At 54.3% G+C, this 27,571-nt stretch overlaps 1 protein-coding gene across 2 annotated transcripts; it reads right to left on the minus strand.

The window, feature by feature from the left end:
• RANGAP1 (Ran GTPase activating protein 1) lies at positions 1-27,571 on the minus strand. 2 transcript variants are annotated; one of them, XM_081082907.1, is made up of 16 exons: positions 27,552-27,571; positions 20,051-20,200; positions 15,778-15,905; positions 12,920-12,979; positions 11,744-11,923; positions 9,651-9,785; positions 8,491-8,649; positions 8,290-8,403; positions 7,258-7,357; positions 7,076-7,160; positions 5,954-6,143; positions 4,966-5,085; positions 3,615-3,717; positions 2,546-2,634; positions 2,187-2,308; positions 1-999 (listed from the first exon to the last, which is right to left on the minus strand). In XM_081082907.1, the coding sequence occupies exons 2-16, from the start codon at positions 20,160-20,162 to the stop codon at positions 930-932; spliced, it is 1,767 nt and encodes a 588-aa protein (XP_080939033.1). In that variant the 5' UTR covers positions 20,163-20,200; positions 27,552-27,571; the 3' UTR covers positions 1-929. The 2 variants fall into 2 exon arrangements, with proteins under 2 accessions (XP_080939033.1, XP_080939032.1); XM_081082906.1 differs by lacking the exon at positions 27,552-27,571 and adding an exon at positions 24,296-24,722.

A 27,571-nucleotide genomic window follows, 5' to 3' on the forward strand; every position in this document is an offset into this window, starting at 1 on the left:
GAGTCTCCACTGTTGTCACACGACTTTATTAGGAAGCCTCAGGCACAGCCCGGACACAGAGCGCGAAGGGAACACAGGACGCTGAGGGCATCGCTGGCCAGTCCAGCCCCCTGGCCCCACCCCTTCCTTTAAGAGCTCAGTAACGCAGCTCAGGCAGCAGTGGGCCCGGCCCCCGCCCTCGCCCTCGCCCCCCAGGCTGGAGAACAGGTGTGGCCTGTCCAGGTGCCCCTCCAGGCCAGTCACTGACATCTCCTCGGAGTCCAGAGCCAGCACCGTCGGGGCATCTTCTACTCCAGGACCCTCTGGTGTCTGCCCACTGGCTTTTGTCTTGTCCACATGGCACGGCACCAGGGTCTGGCCCTCTGCTGACCACCCCGGGGCTCCACCCACGGCCGTCTCCGCCTCTCACGGGAGGGTCAGCACTGCAGGGATGGACAGCGGGGACTGCGGTGGCTGCAGGGCCCGGGCTTGGTGACAGGAAGCAGAGGCCAGGCAGTGAGAAAGGCAGCCGAGCCACAGCCCCGAGGGAGGACAGCACGTGGGCAGCAACGCCCCAGGCGCTGGTGCCGCCTGAGGGCAAGGAAGGCAAAGTGGTGGGAACAGCCACAGGCCGAGCCTGAGGCACAGACCAGCAGAGCGCCCTCAGGTGGCGGTGAATTTAATGGCAGAGCAGCTCGCAGCTCACAGCCCTTTCTCCTGGGCCAGCTCCCCTCCAACGGACCAGGGCCAGCCCAGCAGGGAGACGTTAAACACCCAGACCCCGACAGGAAGCACACACTGGCACGCATACCACACCGACACACATACTCGGACCAGCACGACACACGCAACAAAGACCCTCCCTGCCTCTGGCCAGAGTCCTTCGTCCGAGTCCCTTCCCGTCACTGGTCCAGGCTGAGGGTCGAGGAGAGGCCGCCTCGTGTCCAGGTCTAGACCTTGTACAGCGTCTGCAGCAGACTGTGGCGTGCGAAGGAGCAGGCCTCCAGGGCGCCGTTGGGCCTGTGGGGAAAGGCACCTGTGGGCCGGGAGCTCAGGTGGCAGCAGAGCGTGGGGCCATTTTTGCAGCTAGAAACGTGCCTGACTCCACTCTTCTAATTTTCACGACTTTTCTTTTTTAAATTTTCATAATATATTTTATTTAGCCCAATGGATCCAAAATATTATCCTTTCAATATATAGTTACTATGAGATTAATGAAGTACATGAAACTATTGCTGTATTTTGCACTGCCGTGTTCTCGCTAAGTCTGTGGAACGCAGTGTTCCTCAGCCCTCAGCGTGCTGACCGTGTGGAGCTCAGGGCCACACGTGGCGGGCGGTAGAACGTCGGCGCACAGCTCTCCGCTGTGCCCTAGCTCCTCAGTCTCTCCCAGTCCGTCTCCACTGCAGCCAGTGGGCGTATCTGCTGGTGTCACTGCTTTTTTAAGATCCTTGCTTGATTCCATGCTACTTCAGACTTCAAGACCCGTGATAATGGTAATAAGCTGTACTTACCTCTCCAGCCTCGTCTCACTCAACCCCACCCGAAACCCTACCCCGGATTCAGTTCATAGTGACTTTTCAAAGGGGATGCACACGCAGTGGGGGTGGCCCCGTCCCACCCCTGCCCACCACTGTCCCCCGAGGCACTGGATTCACCCGCAGTGTGGCTGGTCAGAGCCCTTGGAGACAACCTTGGGTGGTCATATGGGGAGACTGAGGCTTGAGGCCTCCGTGAGGACAGGGGGCCAGCCAACCCTCCATCCATGCTGGGCCCCAACAGGGCCCAGAGGCTCCTCATGACTTGACTGGTCAGCGCTCACCAGCTCCAGGATCCTCCAGGCCAAGGCCAAGGTTTTCACGGCCGGTGGCTGTGCAGGGCCAGCACGACCAGGCCCTGTGGCCTCGGCTGCTGTGGGAGTGGACACAGAACTGCTCGGAGGGATGTCGCCGAGCGCCGGTGAGGGCAAGCTCCTGAGTGGGCTTCCCCTCTGGAAAATGGGGCGCTACGTCCTCAGTCTCTCGCAAGGAAAGGCTTTGTCCCCGAGTCCCGTGTCCTCAGCTGGGCCGGGGAGGAGGCCTCAGGAGTGGTGGTCACACAGAAGCGAGACCCAACACGGATGCCAAGAGCCTGGGAGGCACGAGGGCCTCTCACAAGCCGAGTGGAGGCAAGCCTCGGACCACAGGCGCCGCCGGGGACACACTCACTTGGTCATGAATGCCTGCAGCAGGGGAGCGAGGGCCTTGGGGAAGTAGTCCTGTTGCACCATGTGGTTCAGTGCCATCAGGGGACCGTACAGGTTGGCAATGGCCTTGACCTTGTCTTCACTCTGTGAGGGGCACACATGGAGCTGCAGGTGAGCTTTGAGGTCCCCTGGGGGCCCAGGGCCTCCACCATCCAGTCCCTGCTCAGAAGCCCCACGGCCAAGGTGCTGGAGCAGAGCCAAGCCCAGGACGGGGTGGGTGGCAGGCCCCTACAGGACTCGTGTGGGACGGGGCATGGAGCGTGGCCAGAACACCCGCTGGGGCACCCCCTCCACCCCTCCCACCACTCCTTCCAGCCGCACCTTGAGCAGACCCATGTGGATGAGGAGCCTGGTGAGGAAGACATTGGGGTTGAAGGAGGATGAGCTGAAGGCCTTCTTCATCAGGGCGTCTGCAAGGCAGAAGCAGCGTGGGCAGAGCGCTCACTGCAGCAAAGGGCTGGCCTCGGGCCAAAGGACAACAGCCCTTCCCCAAGCCAGTCCCGCTGAGGGGACAGCTAGCACCGGGGAAGGGCTGGCTCTACCGCCTGTGACATCTTGGCCCTTCCCTGTCCTGGCCTCTCAAGTAAAATGGGCTCGGGGACCTCGCACCGCTGGGGTGCAGGCGAAGTGAGGGTTCAGCCACTTTGTGGAGGCGAGGGAGATGGACAGGGAGACGGAGGAGAGCCTGTGCTGGGCTGCTCGGGGAAACTGGGTAACTTGTCCTCACAAACGGGGCTGGGCTCTCAGGGAGACCACCTGGAGACCCCTGCCTGGCTCTCACCCACCTGCCCAGCCTCACTGCTCAGTGACCCTCCTGCCTCAATGCTGCCTTTTCCGCATGCTGTGCCCCTCACAGGCAGGCCCTTCCTCTCATCTGCCGAGCAGGACCTGGACCACCCCAGCATACACTGACAAGGTGGGAGGTTGATGGAGGTAACAGAGAACCAGGTGGGACAGGGAACTCATGACAGGGCTTGGGGGAGGGGGACCAGAGATCCCGGAAAGCCTGGAAAGGTATCAGGGAAGCAGGGGAACCTCCAGGTGGAGGGGACACGTGTGCAAAGGTTCAGAATTGGGGACAAAGGCTCAGTCTTCACACCCCTCTGAGAGCAGTGCCTCCCCAGGGCCCTGGGCTGTGGCCGCTGGTCTTCCTGTGTGGCCGTCCCGGCCCGAGTTCTAGATGCATAGAGCTGAGCTGACCTGGGAAAGGCCTCTGTCTCCCCATTTACAAAAACCAGAGAGGAGAGCCTCCAGCGAGAACCCAAGAGGAACAGGTGGGAGGGGCCGAGAGCAGCTCATACATCAGCGCTGGAGGGGATCCGATAACTGGAAACGTCCCGCCCTGGAGCAGCGAAGAGGCAGGGGCCCCCAGGCCCCGCCCCCACGTTACCTACTGCGTCCTGTACCGCCGCCCTCACTGCGGCTTCATCCTTGAACACAGAAGACACCTTCAGGAAGGCGGAGACCACCTTCTCCGGGTCAGAGGTGTCGGTCTGAGGACAGAGACAGGGGCTGGTCAGCAGGGCCAGAGCCCCAGGTCCTGCCTTGGCCACACGGTCCCCGCAGAGCTGGCGTGGACCCGGCCCAGGCAGGTGGGCCGCACACACTGAGTGAAGCAGCAATCGCACCCGGTGACTCTGACCCCTTCCCGTGATCTAACCTGATAACCCCCGGTGCAGACATTCCCAGGCAACCAAGTGACCTCAACTTGACCGCTAACGAGAAAAGGAGGGACAACGCCAACGTCCAGAAACCGGGGCCGCCTGGCTGCTCCATCTCCTCCCCGGGCAAAGGGCACAGAGTTTTACTGACACAGGAAGACGATGAACCGTAGCCGATGGAAAGGTGGGCCACAAACAGGTTCACATTATACAATCTCACTTACCATGAAAACACAAAACAAAAACAGATAAAACAAGGAAATCAGCCAAGCCAACCGAGAGTGAGCCCATTTAAAAAAACACACATATATATTCTTATTGATTTCAGAGAGGAAGGGAAAGAGAGACAGAAACATCAATGAGAGAGAATCACTGATCGGCTGCCTCCTGCACGCCCCCTACTGGGGCATGTGCCCGTGACCGGAATGAAACCCGGGACCCTTCAGTCCACAGGCCGATGCTCTATCAACTGAGCCAAACCAGCTAGAGCGAGTGAGCCCATTTTATTTCTATTTATCACTCACCCTCTTCGAGCCTCAGTGTTTTCATCTGTACAGTAAGAGTAACAGGTCTCCATTTCTAGTTGCCAACAGTGTTAAAAAAAACCACGCCCAGGTCTCAGAACAGTGCCTGGCAGACAGGAGGTGCTTGATAAACACCTCAGAATGAATGAGTGAAAGAATGGATGAATGACCGAACCCACTAACCAACCAGCAAGGGAGGCCAGAGCAAGGGTAGCCTGCCCACAATACACAGGAGATGATGGCCACACGAGTCCTGGGCAGCCGGTTGTTCTAGAAGCAGCTGGTCCTACAGAACATGCAGAGGGAAGCCTAGGGCTGTGTGTGTGTAAGAGAACACACTCCCCAATTCCAGTCCTCTGAAGTGCGGCCGGCCTCCCGACTGCGTTCTGCCTTATAACGCCACACTCACTCACACGTCTACGTATAAAAGCGTCTGCGTATGAAAGGAACCCTGGCAGCCCACTCCCCTAACAGCCTCCCCTCCCAGTCCTGCCCTCGGCTCGGCTCGGCTCGAACCTTTTCTCCGGCAGCAGCGGCGGCAGCCCCGCACTCTCACCTGTTGGGCTATCAGCACGGAGCTCTTGGGCCCCAGGCGCAGCAGCTTCTCAGGGGAGGGGAAGGCCAGGAAGGTGGAGACATCAGCGGGAGGCGGGGAGGACAGCACGGGAGCTGGGTCCTGGATGGGGGGCACAGGCAGCACGGTAAGGTCTGAACCCAGACTCCTCACCCAGAACACGAGCCAATCACGGCTCAGAGTCTGAATTCTTCCTGCCACTCACATGCACTTCCCCAAAGGGCAGAGCCCAGACACTGGCTCCCAGCGCTCAAGCCTCCGAGCTGGGGACAAGCCACCTCCCGAGGACTCCAAGAGCCTTTAAGACGAAGTGGGCCCTCGCCATGACGTGACATGCCCCAGGAATGACCCAGGAGGCATGTGGGCCCTACCGTGGACCCCCCAGACCTGGATGGAGCCTGGCCCGAAGAAGCACGGCTAGTGAGCACCAGCGGTGCCCAGAGAAAAACCAAAACTGCCGAGTGGTGGCTGAAATGCTTCCCTAAAACTAGGAAAGCCAAACTCAGCAGAGCAGGGGACCCCTGTCCAACCCACAATTCTCCAGAAGCTTTACTGGGGACCCTGGAGGGAACAGGATCAGTGAGGCAGGACACGGCAGCCCTGGCTCCACCAGCCTCCTGGCCAAGGAAGGGCACCAGGTGCCAGCTGGGTCATGTCCCCGCCAGCCTACGGGATGGGCTGTCCCTACAGGTCACCACGATAACCCACCGAGGGGTGGGAAAATTCTCTCTCTATTCTTGTTCTTTTAGAAATATGTATGTATGTCTTATACACAACACAGCAGCATGACATACGCTGTAATCTCTAAGTAGACACATCTATACTGGGCTCAATACGAACACAGCAGAAATAGCTGGTGGCGTCTGTGTTCAAGTGGATTCCGCGCCTGCCCTGTGGCCCCGAGAAGCTCTCTCAGGATTTCAGGGTCGGGGGCCCGGACTCTGATCCTGGCAAACGATGAGGAGCTCACCCCACTGTTAGGGTCCAGAATCTTCCTTGAGGGTGTGGATGACTCCTCTCCTTGCCCTCCCTGCTGTGGCTCTTCCTCCTCCTCCTCTTCCTCTTCTTCTTCCTCCTCTTCATCTTCCTCCTCTTCCTCCTCTTCTTCTCCTTCCTCCTCCTCCTCGTCCTCTTCATCCTCATCCTCACCCTCATCATCACTGCAGAGAGGAGTTGGCTAAAGCAGACCCTCCCAGCCCATGGCCCATGTTGGCTCTGAGGCCTGGCTCTGAACCCACAGACCCCAGCTGGGCAGCTGCTCTCAGGGCGGGGCAAGTGGGTCACCAGGGAGCCGGTCACTCATAGCTCAGCGCCCAGGGAAGCCATGCTGAGAATCAGATCGCGTCCCTGTCCGAGCCCCCAGACCCACTGGGGGGGGACACAGGAAAGGAAGAGAACTGTCTCAGGGGGCCCAGGGTCTGCCAGGCTGAGATGCCCAGGGCGGTGCCGCCCTTATCTTGCTGACCATAAGCAGCCCCAGCTGGAGGGGCGGGGGGTTCCTGCCCCGAGGACAGCTGTTCTGTTTCCCCTGGACCCTGCGCCTTCAGCCCATCGAGTCCCCACATTCTAGGGGCAGCAGAGCTTTGGCAGTGACTGAGGACGACAGGGAATGAAGCCAACTTGGGGGTTACAGGGGCGGAGGGAGAGGGTGCTACCTACTGGAGGAGGCCACCGTCCCCCCATGCCTCCAGTGGGCTCTGCAACCCAGAACCCCCCCCCCCCTCCTGCATGGGTCCCTCCCTTTCTAGACAGTCTCTGAGAGCAATGCCGAGCCCAGCCCCAGGCCACCCCGGCCTCATGCTGGCTGCCCTGCCTCATCCGTCAGCATCAGACCAGCCATCATCCCTTCAGAGCTCTCCCCAGCTCCCTGCGCTAAAGGGGACATTGCCCTCTGCCCTCCTTTGTCCCTCTGCTGAACATGTAATAAAAATGTGGCTATTCTGGACCCCCTGCCCCACTAGAATGAAGTGGCGCCTTCATTGTTGTTTTCTCACATCCCTAATGCCTAGCACAGCGCCTGGTACATAACAGCCTCAATCAATGTTTATGAAATGAATAAAATGAATGAGTCCCCAACCGCCCAGAGCCCTACCTGAGGGATGCCAGCACCTGGGCCATGTGGAAGCTGTCCAGAACCTCCTGGAGCTGCTCACAGCCTTCTTCTCCCAGGGCGTTGCCTGCTCGGGGCAGGGGGAGGGGGAGAAGAGGAAACAGGGTCAGGGTCAGGGTCAGACCCACCGGCAGGCCTGTGCTGAGGCCACCGCCACTACTTACCATTGAGGTCCAGTTTCTCCAGCTCGGCCTTGTCTGCCACAGCCTCAGCCACGGACAGAGCAGCATCTCTCTTGATTTCACAGAACGACAAGTTCAGCTCCTAAAAATAAGAGGAAGGGGTAGTGGCAGGCAGCAATGTGGGCCAGGAGAACCAGGTCCTACTAGGAAGCCTCCATTTCCCCAGGACCGGAAGGTAGGCTCCGTCCTCCAGATGGCCAGAATGACACCAACAGAAATGCCAGGTACCCAGTGATGTGCCAGGTACCCAGTATGTTTATATACAGTCAACTATGATGACCTCATTTTAAAAATTAAGAAACTGCCCAGCCGGCATGGCTCAATGGTTGAGAGTTACCGATGGACCAGGAGGTCATGGTTCGATTCCTGATCAGGGCACATGCCAGGGTTGTAGGCATGATTCCCAGTGGGGGGCATACAGGAGGCAACTGATCAATGATTCTCTCTCATCATTGATGTTTCTCTCTCTCTCTCCCTCTCCCTTCCTCTCTGTTTGCTGGAAGCTTTTTGATGACTGCTTCAATTTCTTCCATAGTTATTGGCCTATTGAGATTTTTAGAATCTTCCTGATTTTTGGAATGTTGTATTTTTCTAGGAATTTGTCCATTTCCTCCAGGGTGTCTAGTTTGTTGGAGTAGAGTTGTCCATAGTATTTTTTAACAATCATTTGTATTTCTGTGGGATCTGTTGTTATTTCGCCTCTGTCATTTCTGATTTTGTTTATTTGGGTCCTTTCTCTTTGCTTCTTGGTGAGCCTGGCTAGAGGTTTGTCAATCTTGTTTATCCTTTCAAAGAACCAGCTCTTTGTTTCATTGATTTTCTGTATTGTTTTTTTGGCCTCTCTGAACTTAATAAAAATATGTTGTTTTTTAAAGAAGAAACCGTGCCCAAAGGGGAGAAGGCACTGGCACAACGGCACGAGGGAGGATGCAGAAGAACCCAGGCCCCGTGCCTCTGCCATGGGACCCTCTGCCACCCGCTGACCAAGTGGGGGAACCCTGACCCCGGAGGCACCTTCAGCTTGGGCAGGCCCCCGCGGACGGCGTCTGCAATGGCAACAGCACCCTTGGAGCGCACCAGGCAGTCCCCGAAGTTGATCACCTCCACCTGCCGCAAGGTCTTCAGGGTCTGCAGGAGGAAGTGAGGGCCAGGGTGAGGCTGCAGGCCTCACCCAGGCCCCCTGAGCCAACGTCACACCCGGATCACCTGCCTCACCTTGGCCATGGCCACAGCGCCCTTCTCAGTGAAGGTGTTGTCGTTCAGGTTGATGACCCGCAGCAGGGGGTTGATGGCGAAAGCCTGGGCCAGGGCAGTGATGCCAGGGTGATTGATCCCATTCTGGGGCATGTGCACCTCCTTCAGAGTCCCTATGACCTGATGGGTAAGAAACATGAAGATTTCTATATATTTGTAACAACTATAATTTGACATGAAGCATCTGCGATTGCTATTGTTAACAAAGTCACAGACATTTCTAAAGCTTACATTCCCAACTGAAGTGAGGTCATACGTTAGCCATGTTAATGATGAAAATCATGTGATTCCCCCGATCCATGTGCAAAGGCTCCCTGTTGTATCCAGGCTAGTGGGGTCCCATTGGCCCGGGTTAAGAACCCCGACCCAAGGGCCCCAGAGGACACCTGAGGACAGCCCAGCACACCCACCACGCGCCTGTTCCCGGCACTGAGGACGGCGGCTGAGGGAGAGGGTGCAGAGAGGGCACCATCGTTTGCGAGGACGGTAACCTGTCCCTCCAGCTCCAGAGGGGAAGGCTCCCCTGCAGCCAGGGGTCCAGTCAGATACAGACCCTTCTCCCCTGCCATGTCACTCTGACTTGAGGCAGCGAGCTTCGGCAGGGAGACCCCTCAGGGCAGGACTGTGGGGGACACTATTCTGGCCTGAGGACCGTTAACGCTGATAGAATATTATTGGCCAAAGAAAACGTTTAAGTTAAGAGGAGGGGCACAGACCCTGTGGAGGCAGGTCTGGTCCTCTCATGGAGCTCACCACCAGGGACTCAGCAGTGTCCTGGGGGAGAAGGAGGAACACCTGGGCCTCCGCTCCTTCCCACCTCCCTGTCTCAAGGGCCAGTCTGCCCTGCCCATTAGAGGCCAGAGATGCTGACCCCACCGCTCCGGCATCACCACGCCTGGCAGATGCCCCTGACTCTCAGAGCAGCCTCATAACCTTCTCAGGCAGCACTCCAGGGGGCCACTGCCAGTTCACCTGGGTGAAGGGTTGTGCAACTTTCAGGCATACACAGAGCAACCAGCCCCCTGCAGGATGACCAGCAGGCTCGGGGCAGGGAAGTGACTTGCTTAGGTCTCAGCTGTCCCAGAGCTGGAGGCACTCCCAGGACATGCAGAACCACTCACCCCAAAGGCTTCTGCCAAGGCAGTGGCTCCGTCATTCTCCAGACGGTTTCTGCCAGCCACAAAGACCTGCAGGGCCAGCGGCTTGCCTTGGGCACTGGACTTCCGGTAACACTCAGTCAGAGCTGCCGCCAGGATCTGTGGGGGAAAAGGTAAGAGGCCCAGGCCTAGGCAGGAGGCCCTTCTCCCAGTAGGGCAGCAATGCCACTGAATGAGTCTTCAATGTCCATGCCACCCACTGGTGGTGGATACGGGGACAAAGAACTGCTCAAGCCCTAGCCGGGTATCTCAGTTGGTTGGAGCATCGTCTCAAAACGCCAAGGTTGCAAGTTCAATCTCGGGTTGGGGCACATTAAAGAGACAACCAACAAATTCATAAATAAGTGGAACAACAAATCAATTCTCTCATTCAAAAATTTTTTAAAAGAACTGCTCGAAAGCTGAATGGTCACCTCTCACATGTGCCCAGAACCCTATAATTTACAAAGAGCTGTTACATCTATTGCTTCATGTGCGGGTCCCGCCACCCTGGGGGTGTAGCCTCATGGTAAAGATGGGTGACCAAGGCCCAGGGGGAAGGGAGAGACTAACACCAAGGGGCCAACCTGAAGCCAGGTCCCGGGAAGGGCTTTCACAATTAGCCCACTGGACTGTCACAAGCCCTCTCGCAGGCGGGACCATCAGGAGTCCCTTTCCAGCTGAAGCTACGCAGGCTCAGGGAGGGACAGAATCGGTCCTACGGTTGCTAAGCAAGTGGCAGACTCTGAACAGGACCCAAGTCTTCCAGTGTCTCTCCCACGCTCCCCAAGATCTAAGGGGAGCCGGCCACGGAGACCACGGCCCCCCTGAGCCCGTCTGAGACACGCCAGTGTGCAGGCAGCCACACAAAGCGGGGTCTCAGCTGCTGGGAGCAAAACCTAAACCCAGTCTCTCCTGTCCTTGGGTGGTGCCTAGAGCAGCTTCTAAGCCTCAGTTCCCTGGGCAGAGGTGAGGTGAGGGGTGGAAAATGGAAGCATTTTACAAGGATGAGTCTGGCTCCCCCAATATATCACACTCTAGGCAGGGTTGGGCCCGATTTCTGTGCTGACTCAAATCTTTTAGGTCGTAACGCACACCAAGCTTATTTCCCAATCAGCTGGGGGGAGGGCCGGCCGGGACAGCAGGGGAGCGTGGCCTTTGCTCCCCTCCCAGGGGGCAGGGCAACAGGCACCCTCTGCAGGGGAGGCCGATCTGGCTCCTCAGCCTGGAGCACTGCAAGCATCACACAGGTTCTTCCCGCTGCCCTGACAGGGCCACGTGGATGAACATTCAAGTCCCACATTATCTGGGGCACTCGACCCCAGATCTCTAAGCCCAGGTCTACTCATCTGAAAAGAGGGGGACAGCATCACCCACCTGTCACCGTGGGTAGGAGAGTTAAGGTTATGCACATAACACAGCCTCAAAGGGAAGGTGTCCCGACCGCTGTCAATTCCTGCATCCCAGCCCTTTTCTACTTTAGGTCAGAGCGTGAAGGGGAGGCACTGAGTCTTCCTAGAATCTGGGCCTAACGGAGCCAGAAAGGAGCAAGAAGAGGCTAAAGAGCCTCCTCCCTCTGTGCAGGTTCTAGGAAGAAAAGAGGAGCCTTTTGACACTGACCAGTGGGCCGACCAGCAGGATGGGGGAGCACCCGGCCCCCCAGGAACAAAGGCGAGTTGCGCCATCTCTCTCTGGGCTCCTTTCCCGCATGCACAGCCAGGCCTCACGAGGCTGCCACCTGCTCAGAGGGCACAGCAGGCCTAGGGACACCCAAAGCCCTGCATTTTGCAGAGCCAGCAAGTCGGAGCACATATGCAATACTGCCTGTGTTGCCAAGCAACACAAGAACTGGGGTGGTTGCTTGGCAACCCCACCCTCACGAACTCCATCTCCTCTCCCCACTGGCCACAGGCTGCCACCTTTGAGGCCTTCCTCCTTTGAAGAGAAAAGCAGGCCAACCAACCCAGATGGTGGGTGGCCAGGGCACACACTGCCGATGGAGGCAAGTGTAGTGGGGACTGGGCAGGGAGGGAGAGTGAAGGACAGCGGGGACGTGAAGGAGGGGCCCCTGCACCCACCTTGCCACCACCGATGCCCATGCCACAGTTGTTGAGCTTGAGCTCGTGCAGGGTGAAGCAGGCGGAACTCTTCAGCAGGGCCTCGAAGCCTCGAACTCCATCGGGCCCGAATGCATTGTCACTTAGGTCCAACTCCACCAGCTGGGCCCCGGCGGTGATGAGTCCCTCCCCTAGTGAGATCTGGGCACAGAGGGAGCTCATGTCAGTGTCCTACCAGGTGCTGCTTCTGTGCCGGGGGGCACTCAGGCTGGTGGGAACTGGCAGAGGGCTCCCAATTCTGCTGGGAGTGGGGTTTGGTGCATGCCATGTGGTCAGGGAAGGCTCCTTGTAGGAGGTAACATCTGAACTCAGTCTGGATGAGAATCAGCCAATCAAACATGAGATTCCAGGCAGCAGTAAAAACATGAGCAGAGACATAAGCACAAAGCAGCACGTGTGTGCCTGGGGCGACAGCTGGTAGATTCCAGAGAGGCTGAGGCTAGAAGGGAATCAGGTTTTGCTACAAAGCAAGTGAGGCGTCAGATCAGGCAAGAGCCTTGAAGGCCAGGCCAAGAACTGTGAACTGAGAGCAATGGGCTTTGAGGTGGGTGAGGCGTGTGGAAGCAACAGCCCCCCAACCTGAGGAGGGCAGAGCGAGGGGCCGATGGAGGCTGGAGGCAAGTGCCCACCCAGGAGTGTGAGCAGCAATCTCGGGCCCCAGGGAGGGTGCTGCTGTCCGGTGCGCTGGGAGACGGAGGAGAGGAAACCGAAGCCTCTGCCCAGGACCAGCTGTGGCAAAAAGATGCTGAGCAATCCCGGGCCCTCCAGCCATGGGACCTGCAGTGCCCCAGGAGGAAGGGGGCGGAGAGGAGGCTGGGCAAAGGTCAGGGAATGGGGGAGGGGAGGCAATGCCTAAGCTGGTCTCTGGCTGCCCCACCCACAGGAGCAGGCCCAGCCCTAAGATCTGCCTCAACCGACCTCTCGCCCTCAAGCAGGCAGAGCTGCTCAGACCCTCTGAGCCTGCTCCACCTTCCCTTACTTCACGCAGGGCAGATGCTGTGCTTGCCAGCCTTCCGTGTCAGCATCTCAGTCACCCACAGGCCATATCCTGGCCTCCAGAAGGTGTTAGAAAAAGGCCTGGAATGGCCAGAGGGGTCCTGTGCCAGAGGGGACGCACGCCACGGCCCGTTCACTTACCAGGGCTGGTGGGATCTCCGACCGCAGCCGCCCTGTGAACATGTCGCTCCAGTGGCATCGCTTTGAAAGGAGGAAGAAGAGTTAGCTGCGACCTCGCCTCATGGACTTACACCACCAAGCACTACAAGACTTCTTCATCTGGGCTTTGTCAGCGAAAAGCTGGACCAGCTCTGGCCAAAGCTGGTGGGACCTGGAGACCCGCAAGGGCCGTGGGGGCTCAGCAGAAGGTTAGGAAAACCCCGATCTGCCCGAGCCTCTGGCTTCTGGGAGGGGGAGGGACACACGGGTGAGAGAAAGGAGATGCTCCGGGAACAAATGGCAGTGGCAGTGGCAGGACCAGGACCAGGACCAGGACCAAGACGGCCAAGTGCTCCTTTCCAATACAGTTTCCCACACGGGCCGGGGGCAGCGACGTGAACATGACTGGGTGGTGGAGGAACAGCAAAGTTAACAATGGGGGATCCAGCAGCAAGGAAATTACTCTTTCTGAGCCTCTTTTCAGCCTTCCTGCTGCCTCAGGAGGCGAGCTCGCCTTGAGGCTGGCGGGTCTTGCCCACCTCCCCACTTCTTATTCGTCTGCCTTTTGAGCCAAGGAGCAGACCTTGGGCTCAGGGCCTTGTGGGTTGGGACACCTGTGGATTGTGTGTGTGAAGTGCCCCAGGACAGGATAACATGTCCCCATTTATAGAAGGGATCGGGTTTGCTTTTCAATTACTTCAAAGTGAGCTGATTTCGAGGAAATACTAGGTAAATGGCACAGAAGTGGTGGCCACAGCACCCGTCTTATGCTGCCCAGCAGTTTAGTCTCAATGCATGGGCACAACCCCCCCTCCCACTTTGGCTGCTGTGTCCATCTAAAACAGTGGTTCTCAACTTTCTGGCCCTTTAAATACAGTTCCTCATGTTGTGACCCAACCATAAAATTATTTTCGTTGCTACTTCATAACTGTAATGTTGCTACTGTTATGAATCATAATGGAAATATCTGATATGCAGGATGGTCTTAGGCGACCCCTGTGAAAGGGTCGTTCGAACCCCAAAGGGGTCGCAACCCACAGGTTGAGAACCGCTGATCTAAAATATCACTCTGGCATCTCCGGCCTTTCCTGACCAATCCTGGGACTGATGAGACATGGCCTGGGTTCTGATTCTGACTTAACGGATCCCAGGATCAGAACCCTGGCCCGACAATCCCATCTCTGACTCTGAAAGAGGCTTCAGGCCTCATAATCTCAAGTGGCAGCAGAGCAGTTAGGAGGCTGGCTAGTATCGGCTCCAATCCCGGCCCATTCCTGAGATGTGTAACTGTGGGCCACACTTTTCTCCTCTGTCACAACAGGGGAGATAACATCTCCCATTAGCATGTGCCCAGAGCACAATGGGCATCAAGGGCAGCTCCCCCCGCCCCTGCCCCTGCACAGAAGCAGGCCCGCGATGCTGGGCGGGTGACTCGAGGCACTGGGTCTGCACAGGGGACAGGACGCAGGCAACGCTGCCCCTGGTGGCGCTCTCATGACATGAGCCTGCGTCTGGCCATCACAACCACCTCTCAGGGAGGAAAAACTTTTCATGAAGGAGCCCAGGCTCAGAGTTTAGTGCCAGGACACGTAGCGCAAGCAGGTGGTGGTGCTGGGGCTTGAAGCCAGGCCCTTGGGTGCCAAAGCTCAGCTCCTGCAGCCTCCAGGCCCAGGCTCAGGCCGCATCTGCTCCGTTCCCTTCCTGCACAGGCCACCAGCCACCGGGAAGGGCTAAACTCTTCTGAAGGAAAATGTCCAGCTTCTGCTCCAGGAAGGGCCTCCCGGGCAGGAGAACAGACACAAGCACTGCCCGGCTGCTCACCCGACCATGACCTTCCTGAGCAAACAAGCACCAGGGGCCACTTCATAAACCAGCCGGCCCTCACTAGGCAAGTCCCCTCCACCTCTTTCGTGGCCCAGCCCTGCACGCCCTCCGTTTCCCAAAGCCCAGGGGAGGAGCACTGGACGCAGGAGTACCAAATGCGTTCGGCCACGCAGCAACAGGAGGATCCCGGGCCATTACTCAGCCCCTGAGCCTCGGTCCCGTGACTCACAGAATGGACACTCTTTATTGCCTGGGCGGCTGAGAGGGCTAAGGGACCCGTGCAGAGGCCAGCACGAGCCCAGCCTTTTATGAACTAAGCCGTTCTCACCTACAAAGCAGGGCCCTTCCCCTCCGGACTCTTTGGGGCTTTGCTACACTCACACACGCCGCCCCCGGCAAACAAGAGCAGGCGGCAACATCTTCCCAGTGATGTGAATGTGGTAACCCACTTTTCCCAAAGAGCATCTTGACGTACTGGCGTTCAGTGGCACCCACATTGGGACGCACGAGGAGGGTCACCCCTTGGATCTAGCCCATAAGAGGCCGCCAATCAGCCGTGAGGAGGGCAGTCAGCTGGCCGCCAAGGCACCCAAGCTAAGGCCGGGCCATTTCTGCCCAACACCAGACTCCCCTATAGGGCAGGGCAGCCTTTGCGTGGAGCAGGCTGAGCGTTTGCGAGAACAGGGAGGTTCTCATGCCGGTTCTGTGCCCTTCCCTCCTAACAGGCGCCAGAGCTGCTGTGCAGGTGAAGGCTCTCTCTGTCCCGTTCTGCTCCACCCGCTTTATCTTCACACGTGAGCCCAATAAACCCGCTACACTCCCAATACCATCTCCCTGTCGCCATTCGAGGACCCGAATGGACACATCATGCAAGGGCAGGACCCTGGCCAGTGCCGAGTGCCCTGGGGAAGCCAGAGGCAGGAGCTGGCCGTGGGCCTGGTATGGTCTGTGGCCGTGAGTGGAAGCTCATCCCCAGCCAGTCCCCTTGGGGCAGCTCGTCCCCTTGCAGGTCTCACCTTCAACTCCGACTTCTTCTCCAAGGCCTTGGCGATCACCCTGGCTGCTTCCACGCCCACCGTGTTGCCTTCCAGGCGCAGAGCCTCTAAGCCATCAAAGTCTTCAATCTCTTTAATCACATCCTTGGCTGCCCAAGACCAAAGGAGAGAATCTTAGACTTGGAATCATGAACAGCCGAGGCAGGAGAGAGCCCAGACACTACCTTGTCACTCAAGCTCCTACAGCGATAATGTACCTACCATGTACCAGGCCCTGACTCACAAAGAACAATCACACAGGCTCACAGTTCAGCAGGGGACACAGCTACACAGACCATTTTTTCTGTAACAAGTGTTAAAACAAGGCATGTGTAAGGGTCTGGGAGCCAAGGGAAAGACCAACTGGCTGCTTGAGGCAAAGAAAGAGCTTGGACACCTAGTGGGTGGTGTGCATGGAGCCTCCCAGGACAGGCAGGGCAGCAGGCCCAGTGGGAAAACGGCACCCAAGTTAGGGGGCCAGCAGCTACAATGGCACACGGCTTTCGAGCGTTCCATTATTCATGTTTGGGGTGTTCATTACTGTGCTGTTTTTTTAAAAATATATTTTATTGATTTTTTACAGAGAGGAAGGGAGAGGGATAGAGAGTTAGAAACATCGATGAGAGAGAAACATCAATCAGCCGCCTCCTGCACACCTCCTACTGGGGATGTGCCCGCAAGCCAGGTACATGCCCTTGACCGGAATCCAACCCAGGACCCTTCAGTCCGCAGGCCGACGCTCTACCCACCGAGCCAAACCGGTTTCGGCTGTGCTGTTTTATTATGATGAAAAATTCCAAACAACCGAAATGTCCATCAACAGCAGATAGGTTGATATGTTATTTGTATTCTCTCTAGTATGTGCATATGAGCATATAAACATACACATTCACACAATAAGGTCCAGAAAGATAGAAACCAAATGTTAAAGCAGTTATGTCTAGGTGGTAGGATTATAAGTGATTCAGGTTAATAAAGTAGCTTTTAAACTATCTGTAATATGATCCTAATTATTTAAAAAAAAGAAAAAAAGGAACTCAGCTATGTTTAGGAAAAACACACACACAGCAAATGACTAAAAAAATGTACAAAAATTAACAGTAGTTGTATCCCTGGGCTGTGTGATAACAAAGTTATAGACTTTTTTTCCCTTCTTCCAATGTTTCTGTATTCTATAATGTGCATGTATTAACTTTACAATCTGAACAAAACACACTAGTTACATGAAACAAATAGTGGAGAAGAGGTGGAGATATATGTGGGAGATAAAGGTTTGAACTTGACCTTCCAGGTTACAAAGCCCTCAGAGGGTCTTGAGAAAGGTTTTAACTTGCGATCTCTAAGGGGGTCCCTACAAAGCTTTCCAAGCTGGGGACCTCTGTACGACCCTGCCTCCCTCCGTCTCCCCTCCGCTGCATGTCCTCAGAAGCCCTTGCTAAGCTCCTAACAGGGTCAAATCTTCACAGGCAGCACAGCCCCGTCTCCTACGGAGCCTGCTACCATGTCACACGTCTAAATGAACTTGCTCATTATGGTGACTCTGTTAATACTGTCTTCCCACTGGGTCATGAGGAAAGGGACTCGCTCTGCCTCTGCTCACTACCTCATACAGAGAAGCACTTAACACACTAACATGTGTGTTTTATACACATCGACTCCTACATTCCCCACATCATCTAATGAAGTGGTTACTGTTACATCTATTTTATGTGACTATATTAAGACACAGAGAGGGGAAGTAAATGCCTACCAAGGTCACCCAGGTAGAAAACGAATGACCCAGCATCCATTTTCCATTTCTCAACAGGGAGGCTGGAGAGGAATGGGCCTCCATTCATAAAAGAGGAAGCTGAGGTTTCAATGAAGCAACATTGCTCAGGAGCTCAGGGAAACCAGCAGGGCTGCTTTTCCAAAACTGAACGTACATGCTCCCCCCTCTACCCTTGCCTCTGTGTACAACCATGGGTTTCAAACAGCCCCCCAGCAGAGAAGCTCCTTAATCCCTCCTCTCCCCTCCCTGCCCCCCTCTCCTGGGTGACTGCACCCTGTGCAAGGGCTGAATGACCTGTTCCACAGGGGAGCGTCCCTTAACACCCAGGGACTGGCCAGGTCAACAAGGGGCGAGGAGGGCTGCTCAAGGCATGTTTACAGAGTCCTTGAAAGCAGGGCCCCAAGGGAAGACAACCTATGCTGCCTCAGTGACCTAAGGACAGAAATAGGTGCTGTACTTTCCACAGACCAACCTGGGAAGGAAATGCACCAAAACGGGAAGAGCAGGGACAGGAGGAGGTGGGGGCCACACGTGAGCTGCCTCTCTCACTTGGTTTCCAATCCAAATGGAGTTACACTAACTTAAAAACAGATCAGAAATGGGTCCCAACCACCCCTAAATAACCAGCTGTCACGTGGCTGCATGGCAGGGATTTCTCTCCTCAGCCTCTGCCGCCTCACAAAGTAACAAACTCCAGGTTTCATTACTCTGCCACACAAAGCAGAAAGGCCTTTCTTTGGTCCTTAAATGACTTCCTGGGGAGAAAAGGGCCTGACCTAATCATCAGACACATGGCCTCCTCGCACAGGCCCTTGCCCAACCCTGTCCGCGCTGGCTCACTCCCAGCCAAGACAGAGCCCTTTGTGGGTCCAAGATGAGGCCGCCAGGCTCCTCGGCACAGCATTCAAGGGCCTCGGCCCTGGGTCCCTGTGGGACTCTGACTTTTCTTCCAAGCCCACTCTGTGGGTCTCAGCGTCGGTGTCTGGCTCACGTGTTTCTCCCAGCCTGCAGTGCGTTCTCTCCTTAAATCTTCCTTCCACAACAGTTCAAATACACCTCATCCACAGAGACGTCCTGGACCTCCTACACTCAAACTACACGCTTCCCTGAGCCTTCCACTCAGGTCTCAGAGTACATTTCACCTCCCGCCTCCTGTTCGTTACTGAGTACCTCATTCCCATTCCACATTATGAGCTCCTCCGAGGCTGGGGCTGGAAGGGGGCATCCTTAGTGACCGAATCGGGAGGCAGCATGTCCAGCCTGTGCTGGTGAAGTGCTTGGCTATCTGCACGGATTTTAGGGCCACAGAAACCTGAGTTCTAATCCAGCTGCACTACTTACAGCTGTGCCCTCAGGCAAATCATACCACCTCCCTGAGCCTTAATGGAGATGAAACCTACTTCAAGGGCTTTTGAGAGGATAAACTGAGATGCTATTTGTAAGGCACTTAAGACTCTGCCTGACACAGTTCAACAAATAGCGTTTAACAGCAAATCCACGCTGACGGCACGGAGCTGAATGTCCACGGAGAAGCAGAGGAACAGGATGCAGCCGGACCGCTCTCAACATCCTGGCCCTGTTTACCAGCTGTATGACCTTGGGCAAGTTATTTAAGTTTCCAAAGTCCTTTTTCCCTATTTCTAAAATAGCAACATTTGTATCTCAGGGATGACGCAAGAATCAACAGTAACAAAAACACAGGGAGGAGCTGGGTAAATTTTAAGAGCCTATAGCATGTCAGGAGTGTGCAGCAGCAAAAACTGAAGCAGTCTCTGACATGGCGGAGGGGCAAGCCTGCCACGCACACTCCGGACCAGTTTCCTGGTTGGGCCAAAAGTACCAACATATGTGCCTTCACTTCCAGACACCAGGGGATTCAGGGATGGTCAGTGCCAGGCTTGCCTTGGCCAGGGATGGAAAGACAGGGTCTGCATTCTGATTCCTAGTTCTCTCCCATCCTGGTGCCTGCACACAGACAGGGGCGGCCATCCTCCCTCGGGGAGATTCACCTGCATCGACCAGACCTCCCAAGAGGGACCAGACTGTTGTTTTAATGCAGCGCCAGGGGGAGGGCCTCAGCGCTGGGGAAGGTAACAGGTATTCCCAGACCATCTTGGGGTCATGGGGGTGAAGGTGGGAGTGGATCTGAAGTAAGAAGTTAGCAACTAGTCCTTGGGGCTGCCACTAACTGTGGTCGCTCACTGCCTCCGTCCCCCCAAGAAATAAAGGGGCCCTCCCCACCTGCCAGCCTGAGCCATCCTGGCAGGAATGCCCACCGCAAACATGGAGACCGGCAGGGAAGCCTGCGCATGCTCAAGGGCAAGTCATCTTTGAGCCTCACTGTTAGATGGGCCCAGTGATACCTCTCAGAGCTGCAGGGACAAAATGTGACAATGTAGCTAAATGAGCCTGACAACCAGTAAGAGTGAGCACTCGTTCCCACACTCCCTCTCCTCCCCTGGGCCAGCCCACCCCGGAACTCACCATCTTCTGCAGTGTTGAGTTTGAGGCTCTTGCCCTTGAAACTCAGCTGTCCCCCAGCCACCTGGGTTTTGGCTAGCGTCTCTGCCAACTTGGCAATGTCTTCAGAGGCCATGCTGGACACACTGGTGGGCTCCCCCAGAAACCTGCAAACTGAGGTGACCAAAGTTTCATTAAGAGAGAGGAGGCTCATTTCCAGAGAACATCGCAGAGCTGCTTGTGCACATGAAATGCACTCACGAATCGTTTATAAGCAAGCTATGTTAGCAAATCAGTTCAAGTCATAAGTATACACAAGTGCTGTAGGATGTCACTGATGAGATTAGTTTTGTGTTTTAAATAAAATCTTTAAGTGGTAGAAAACAATCCAATTTGGGAGAACGGTACTTTGTGATAAGATGGAGAATGGCTATGAGTACTGTGTGCACCACATCAGGTTCACTGGTTAGCTGGTGGCAGAGTGCTCAGAAGCAACATCAAATTTATGGCCGCCTGCATTTTTCTTTCACACGATGACAAAGAATTCTATTTTACTGCCCTCTTCAAGACGACAGGGTGGGCCTGTGCAAGGAGGCCATGTGTCTGATGATTAGGTCAGGCCCTTTTCTCCCCAGGAAGTCATTTAAGGACCATTTAAGGACCATAGTAATGGATGACATTACTATGCCCTATAAACATATATGTACTGTGTGTGTGGGAAAAACCCAAACAAATATACTTTATCTCTATTTTTAAAGTAATGATAGCTACAATGAACGAGAAGGTAACTGAGACTCATGTTATGGAGAGAATGTTTTCATATTTAATGTTTGTAATTATTTTCTTTTATTTCTTATGTTATTCTTTACTTTTTATTTAATGTATTGTGGTGATACTGTTTAACAAAATGATACAGGTTTCAAAAAAATGATACAGGTTTCAGGTGCACAATTCTACAACACATCACTTGTACACTGTATTGTGTTCATCACCCCAAGTCAAGTTTCCTTCCATCACTTCTTATAGTCTGCCCCCCACCCCTCCTTGTAATTATTTTCATTATAATGTAATCTGTTGCTAAAGCTAATGTTATTGTAAAACTTGAGTTTCTGTATAATTTTAAAACTGCACAAAACTGTACCTGAATACTTGGAATAGAATTTTATAACTTGTTTTTTTGTTTTTTTTTTAAATATATTTTATTGATTTTTTACAGAGAGGAAGGGAGAGAGATAGAGAGTTAGAAACATCGATGAGAGAGAAACATCGATCAGCTGCCTCCTGCACACCTCCTACTGGGGATGTGTCCGCAACCCAGGTACATGCCCTTGACCGGAATCGAACCTGGGACCTTTCAGTCCGCAGGCCAACGCTCTATCCAGTGAGCCAAACCGGTTCCGGCTATAACTTGTTTTAAAATCTTTCAAATGAAATCTTTAAATCAGTTCAACAAAAATTTTTTTGTTAAAAAATTTAAATATGCCCTGGCTGGTATTCCCAATGGTTAGTGTCATTGGCCCTCACACCGAAGGTTTGCAGGTTCAATTCCCGGTCAAGGCCATGTACCTGGGCTGCAGGTTTGATTCCTGGCCTCAGGCTCCCGTCTGGGCACATTCTTGGGGGCAACCAATCATGTCTCTCACGTTGATGTCTCTCTCTCTCCCCCTACCCCAACCCCTTACTCACTAAAAAAAAAAAAAAAAAAAAAAAAAAAAAATCAATGGAAAAATACATTCTAATGTGGATTAACCAAAATAATAATAATAAACAAATAAAAATGCTACATATAAAAGAGAGACAGAGTGGGGGAAGAAGGGAGAGACTCCTGGGTCCCTGGTTGGGGAGAACCCAACTGCCCCAGCTGGGACACCTAGCAAAGCCCTGTGAGTTGCCCAGTTCCTGGGCCCCCAGTGAGAGGCAGTTAACTCCCAGACCCATGGCTGTAAGGAGTCTGCCCCAGGCACACACCTGCCTGATCATCTTGGCTACTTTCTGTTGGAGGGTCCCATTCCTCAAACAGGACGTAGAAGGCTACGGGATCCAGGTCATCCATCCCAGAGAATGCCCCACCGCCCACGCTGGCATGACTCTGGGGGTGGGGCACAGGGGTCAGCCCACTGCACATCCGGTTTCAACCTTGGCCAGGGGACTAGGCAGCCCACGGTGGTCAGACCTCAGGGGTTCCTAGGACACCAGAGGTCTCTACATCACAACAGCCACCATCACAATAGACCAGGGGCAGAGCTGCTGGAAAAAGGAGCTACCAGCCGGGAGTCCAGCAGACAGAAAGGACCACTCCATTCTCCAGAGGAAACGGCAGGTAACAGGGGAGAGCAAGCAGACAGAACTAAGGGACGCCACAGATACTGCTCCCCTCCAGACGGCTCCCTCCCCAAGCTACTCACCCTCAACGTACAGTTGTGATAGCTCCCCATCTTCTCACTCCCCAGGCTTCCCCTGGGCCTAAGCAGCCAGCTTCCCACCCCCTTCTCCTGACCTTAACCCTTATCCCCCTAGTCCAGTGGTGGGCAAACTGCGGCTTGCCAGCCACACGCGGCTCTTTGGCCCCTTGAGTGTGGCTTTTCCACAAAATACCGACTTCTGCGCATGGGCCACGAAGTTTCAATCGTACTGTACGTGCACGCCCGCTAGTGGTGCTTTGTAGAAGAGCCACACTGAAGGGGCCAAAGAGCCGCATGTGGCTCGCGAGCCGCATTTTGCGGACCACTGCCCTAGTCTGTCCTTTTTTTTTTTTTTTTTCCCCTTTTTTAAGAGAGAGGAAAGGAAAGAGAAACATCAATTTATTCTTTCACTTATTTATGCCTTCATTGGCTGGTTGTTATTATGTGTCCTGACCGGAGATCGAACCCACAACCTTCGAGTATTGGGACGATGCTCTAACCAACTGAGCTACCCAGCCAGGGCCTGTCTGTTTTTATCAATAAGCATGAATTATTCTTCTGGAGTAAGGAGGCATCCATCCACTCATTCATTCAGCATTTATGAGTGCTGCTGTGTGCTGGACATCCTTCCAGGTACCAGCAGTGCACGATGAAACAAAAGTCCTGCACCGTGGGAACACGTTCTAAACAAGATATTTAGTATCTTAAACAAGATACTCAGTATCTGAAGAAAAAGAAACAGAAAAAGGGGTGGGTAAAGAATTTTCTTGGTGTGTGTGTGTGTGTGTGTGCCCGCGCAATTTCAAGTGGTGTGGTTAGAGAACTTATTAGGAAAGAAAGGCTGGGAGGAAGCGCATTCTTGCAAATGCAACTGCTCTTGTGGGGGGAGGAGTGGGGGGCGGACTTCAAGGAGGCCAGCGGGGCCGGAGCACAGAGAGCTGGGAGGAAGGAGGGAAGAAATGAGGAAAGAAAACGAACAAAGGCCCAAGTCACAAAGGTCATGGGAAGAGCGGTGGCTTCTATTCTGAGTGGCGAGGAGAGCCACCGACGGTTCCTAGCAGAGGAGAGGGGTGACCTGCCACGACCACTCTTACCCGCGTGGCATTTAGAAAGTGCGCCGGCCGCGGTCTGAAACGGAATAAGAATTAGCCCGAAACTCCCCCACCTCTGGCAGTTCTGGGAGGGGACCATTTGAGGCTAGAAAAATGGAGGTGAGGCCTCCAAAGGTAGTAATAGGCGCACAGAACTAACTTATCAGCTGGGGAGGAGCGCAGCCTTCAGTCTAGTGCACACACACCGACCCACGAGGCCAGGAACCCCAAGCCAGAGGGGTGCGTTCACTTGTGCAAAGTCTGCAAGCAGCAAAGACAAACAGTAAACACACGCACAGCCTCCCCGTTCTCGGGAGGGGCGGCACACGCTTTCGGATGCACAGCCATCGCCCCCGCGAGGCGCCCGCGGTGACTCACGCAGCCCGGCCCGCGGCGGCGGGCGTGGAGGCAGCGCTGGCGGCGAGCGCGGGCCGCGAATGACAGGCGGGCGGCGCGGGAGCCCCACCCGGGACCCGGGAGGACGCGCACCGCCCCCAGCTGACACCGACGCCAACAGGAAACGCCACTGCCGCGGCGGCGTGCGGGGCGCCCCGGCCAGACGAGCCAGGCGCCCTCTCTGAGCCTCAGTGTCCCCACCGGTGAGGGGGGCCGGCCCCCCACTCCCAGCCCCTCCGCGCTCGGCCATGGAAGGCGCAGGGGAGACCACGCTCTGGAGGCCCCACACCTCCCACGTCCAGTTCCAGGGACGCGCCACCCCCGCACCCCCGCACCCCATCCCCGGCAGGTGACGGGAAAGGAAGGGGACCCGACTCTACCGTAAACAGCCGGCGCCGCCGCGCGGGGAGACCCGAGCAGGCGCGAACTCCGCCGGGGCGAGGACGTGGGGTCCGGCAGCGCAGGTCGGAGTCGCCGCCTCCGAGTCCAGCGGTCCCGATGCCCAGCCCGCCCGTCAGTTCTCCTGACGGTTCTCCCCACTCGCGTCTCGACACCACCTGCTCGCCGCACGGCGGAGGATGATGGCGGAGGAGGACGATTTTGAAAGCCGGCAGTTTCTTTCCTTCGATTTGATTTGTTCGAGGCCTTGACGGCTTCCCCGGCCCCCGCGCGTGTGGCCTACGGGGAGTGGTAGTCCAGTTCTCCCTCTTGGAGCGCGGCAGAGAGCGGCCGCGAACTACCAATCCCGTGATGCAACGCGCCCAGAGCGCCGCCGCCGGCCCCTCTCCGCCCTCCCTTTTCAGCTTCTGGCTCTTTCTGCGGGAGACCACGGGGCGGCGTTTAGACGTGAGCGCCCCGGAAGACTACAATTCCCTTTGTGCCTTGCGGCCTAGCATCCCCGCCCTTCCGGAAAGGTGCAAACTCACTTAACAAAGCCGTAGAGCCGAAGGCACGCTGTTGGGTCAGTTCAGCATGCGGTAGGTATTTCCTAAAAGGAAAGCCGCGCCTTTTTTTTTTTTTTTTGTCCCATGAACTTGAAAGGATATTGGAAGCTTTCCATGTAAATAGCCACAAATTACTTGATAATTAAAAAGGGAAAATAGTAACCCTATGATAGAGAAACTCGGTGACACTACACTACCTTAACCCAAGTGGTCCACCTGAACATTGATAACAGGACAAACTGGCACCCATCGTACACCTCCCGATGTGATGCACTGAGAACGCAGCATCACCATCCAGTGAGCAATGCATACAATTCATCTAATAACGAGGGAACATCAGACAATCCCAAACAAGTTCCAGAATAACTAGTCTGTACTCTTCCAAAAACCTTCTGTTGTGAAAAAGACAAAGAAAGGCCGAGGAATTGTTGCAGATTAAGGGAGGCCAACAAAACAGGACAACTAAAGGCAATACATGATCCTGTACTATAAAGGGTAATATTGAGCCCGGCTAGCATGGCTCCGTGGTTGAGCGCGGATCTATGAACCAGGAGGTCACGACACATGCTCTGCCCCAACCTGATCCCCAGTAGGGGCTCCAGTAGGGGGCGTGCAAGAGAGCCAATCCATTATTCTCTCTCATCACCATTATCTCTCTCATCATTGATGTTTCTCTCTCTCTCCCTCTCCCTTCCTCTCTGAAATCAATTTAAAAAAATTTTTTAAAAAAAGGTAATATTGAGACAATTAGCAGAAGTTGAAAAGGGAGGGTGAAGAGGGGACCCGCGGCAGCGCTCTGGGCATGTTGCATCACGGGACTGAAAGATAACAGTATTGTATCAACATTAAATTTATTGATTTTTATTACTGTACTGGGTTATGTAGGAGACTGCCCTTGTTCTTGGAAAATACATGCTGAAATTATTAGGAGCATGAGGTCTGCAACTTCCTCTCAAATGATTCAAGCATTCCTGTAAGCCTTCACGATGTAAAGCAAAGAAGCAATTACCATTAATTTAAATGGGAAAAATTTTAAGGGTTCCCAGACTCAAAAAATAACCTACCCAATCATATCAAATAACACATAAAATCTAAGCTAACACAAGCATAGAGTAAAAGCAAGAATGATGTGATACACGGCCTATATAAAGTAGAAATAACGTATGTACAGTGCAGTTTCACTTTCTACAGCACACTGTGTGTATAACAGCTCACTGCAAAACCCAAACGTAGCTCACCACAAACACTAACACTATTTTTAGTTTTCGGCCATTTTCTGAAATCTTTCTGATTTCTTTCAGTTATGAAAAAGAGGTAGTCATCCCTCAATATCCATGGTGGATGGGTTTCAGGACCCCACCAGAGTGCCAAAATCTGCAGATGCTCAAGTCCCTTATATAAAATAGTGTAGTATTTGCATATAACCTAAGCACATCATCCTGTATACTTTATCCATCTCTAGATTACTTGTAATACCTAACCCAATGTAAATGCTGTGTAAACAGTTGCTGTACTATATTGTTTAGGGAGCAATGACAGGAAAGAAAGTCTACCTGTTTGGTACAGATGTAACCACTGTAAGGCCTCACTACACGGTACAACAGCATAACTTTTTCCCCCAAAATATTTCCAGCCCTGTTGATTGAACCTGAGGATGCAGAACCCGCAGGGACAGTGGGCTGACACCACAGGGTATGTCTTTCATAAAAAAGAGTGGCATAGCAAACTTTCAAAAACAGGGAGATAAATATATATATAGAGAGAGAGAGAGAAAGAGAGAGAGAGAGAGAGAGAGAGAGCGTGCAAATGTGGCAAAATGTTAACAGTAAATGAATATGAGAATTTTTGAATATTTTGGCTTTTCTGTAGGTGTGATTTTTCTAATACACAAGTAGCTTTTCCTTTTTTCTTTTCATAGAAACTGTTTTAACCATTATATAAATAACACATGTTCATCATAATCACTTCAACCAATATAAAACAGGATACAGGGGAAAGTAAACATTACCCAGAAACTCTCGCACCCAGAGATAATCACCGTCAACATATGCAGCTGTCTTTTCCAAGGTTCCCTCTCACAACTTGTCCCACACACATGCTTTTGCCCTACCTGCAATTCGGTTACATACAGGATGGGGCAAAAGTATGTTTACAGTTTTAATAATACAAGAATAAACTGTTTTGTGTACTCACAACTGTAAACCTACTTTTACAAGCCAGATTCTTCCACACACAGCTAATTTAATCTTTATAACCACAAAGGAAGTAGACATCTTGACCACCCTTCCCAGCTCAAAGGTGAGAAAACCGAAGCTCCAGCCGGGTTCACACAACATGCGGGCTGTCTTTCTATCCTCTTTTTCATCCTTTGCCTACAAGGCTCATATCCAAGGCCCCCTTGTTCAGGAGGCTTCCCTACACCCTCCAGCCAGGATGAGTCACTTTCCGCCGGCCCCCACAGCACGCTGAAAACCCCCGCAGCACGTGGTCTGTGGGCTTTTTCACAGCCAGAGTTCATGGCGTCCTTGTCAGCCTCCTCCTCAACCTGGGGGAGCCTCTAGGATAGGACTGTTTCCGTCCTGGCAGCATCCTCTGGGGCCAGGCCTGTTGCAGGTGCTTCACGTTTCCTCGTTTGAATGGGATTCCAGCCAGAGTCACGGGATGTTTCCTGAAAATGAATCATCATCCCTACCTGGTTTGGTTCAGTCGATG

This window comes from Myotis nattereri (genome assembly GCF_964212035.1).
Source record: "Myotis nattereri genome assembly, chromosome: 2".
NCBI classification, from domain to species: Eukaryota; Metazoa; Chordata; class Mammalia; order Chiroptera; family Vespertilionidae; genus Myotis; species Myotis nattereri.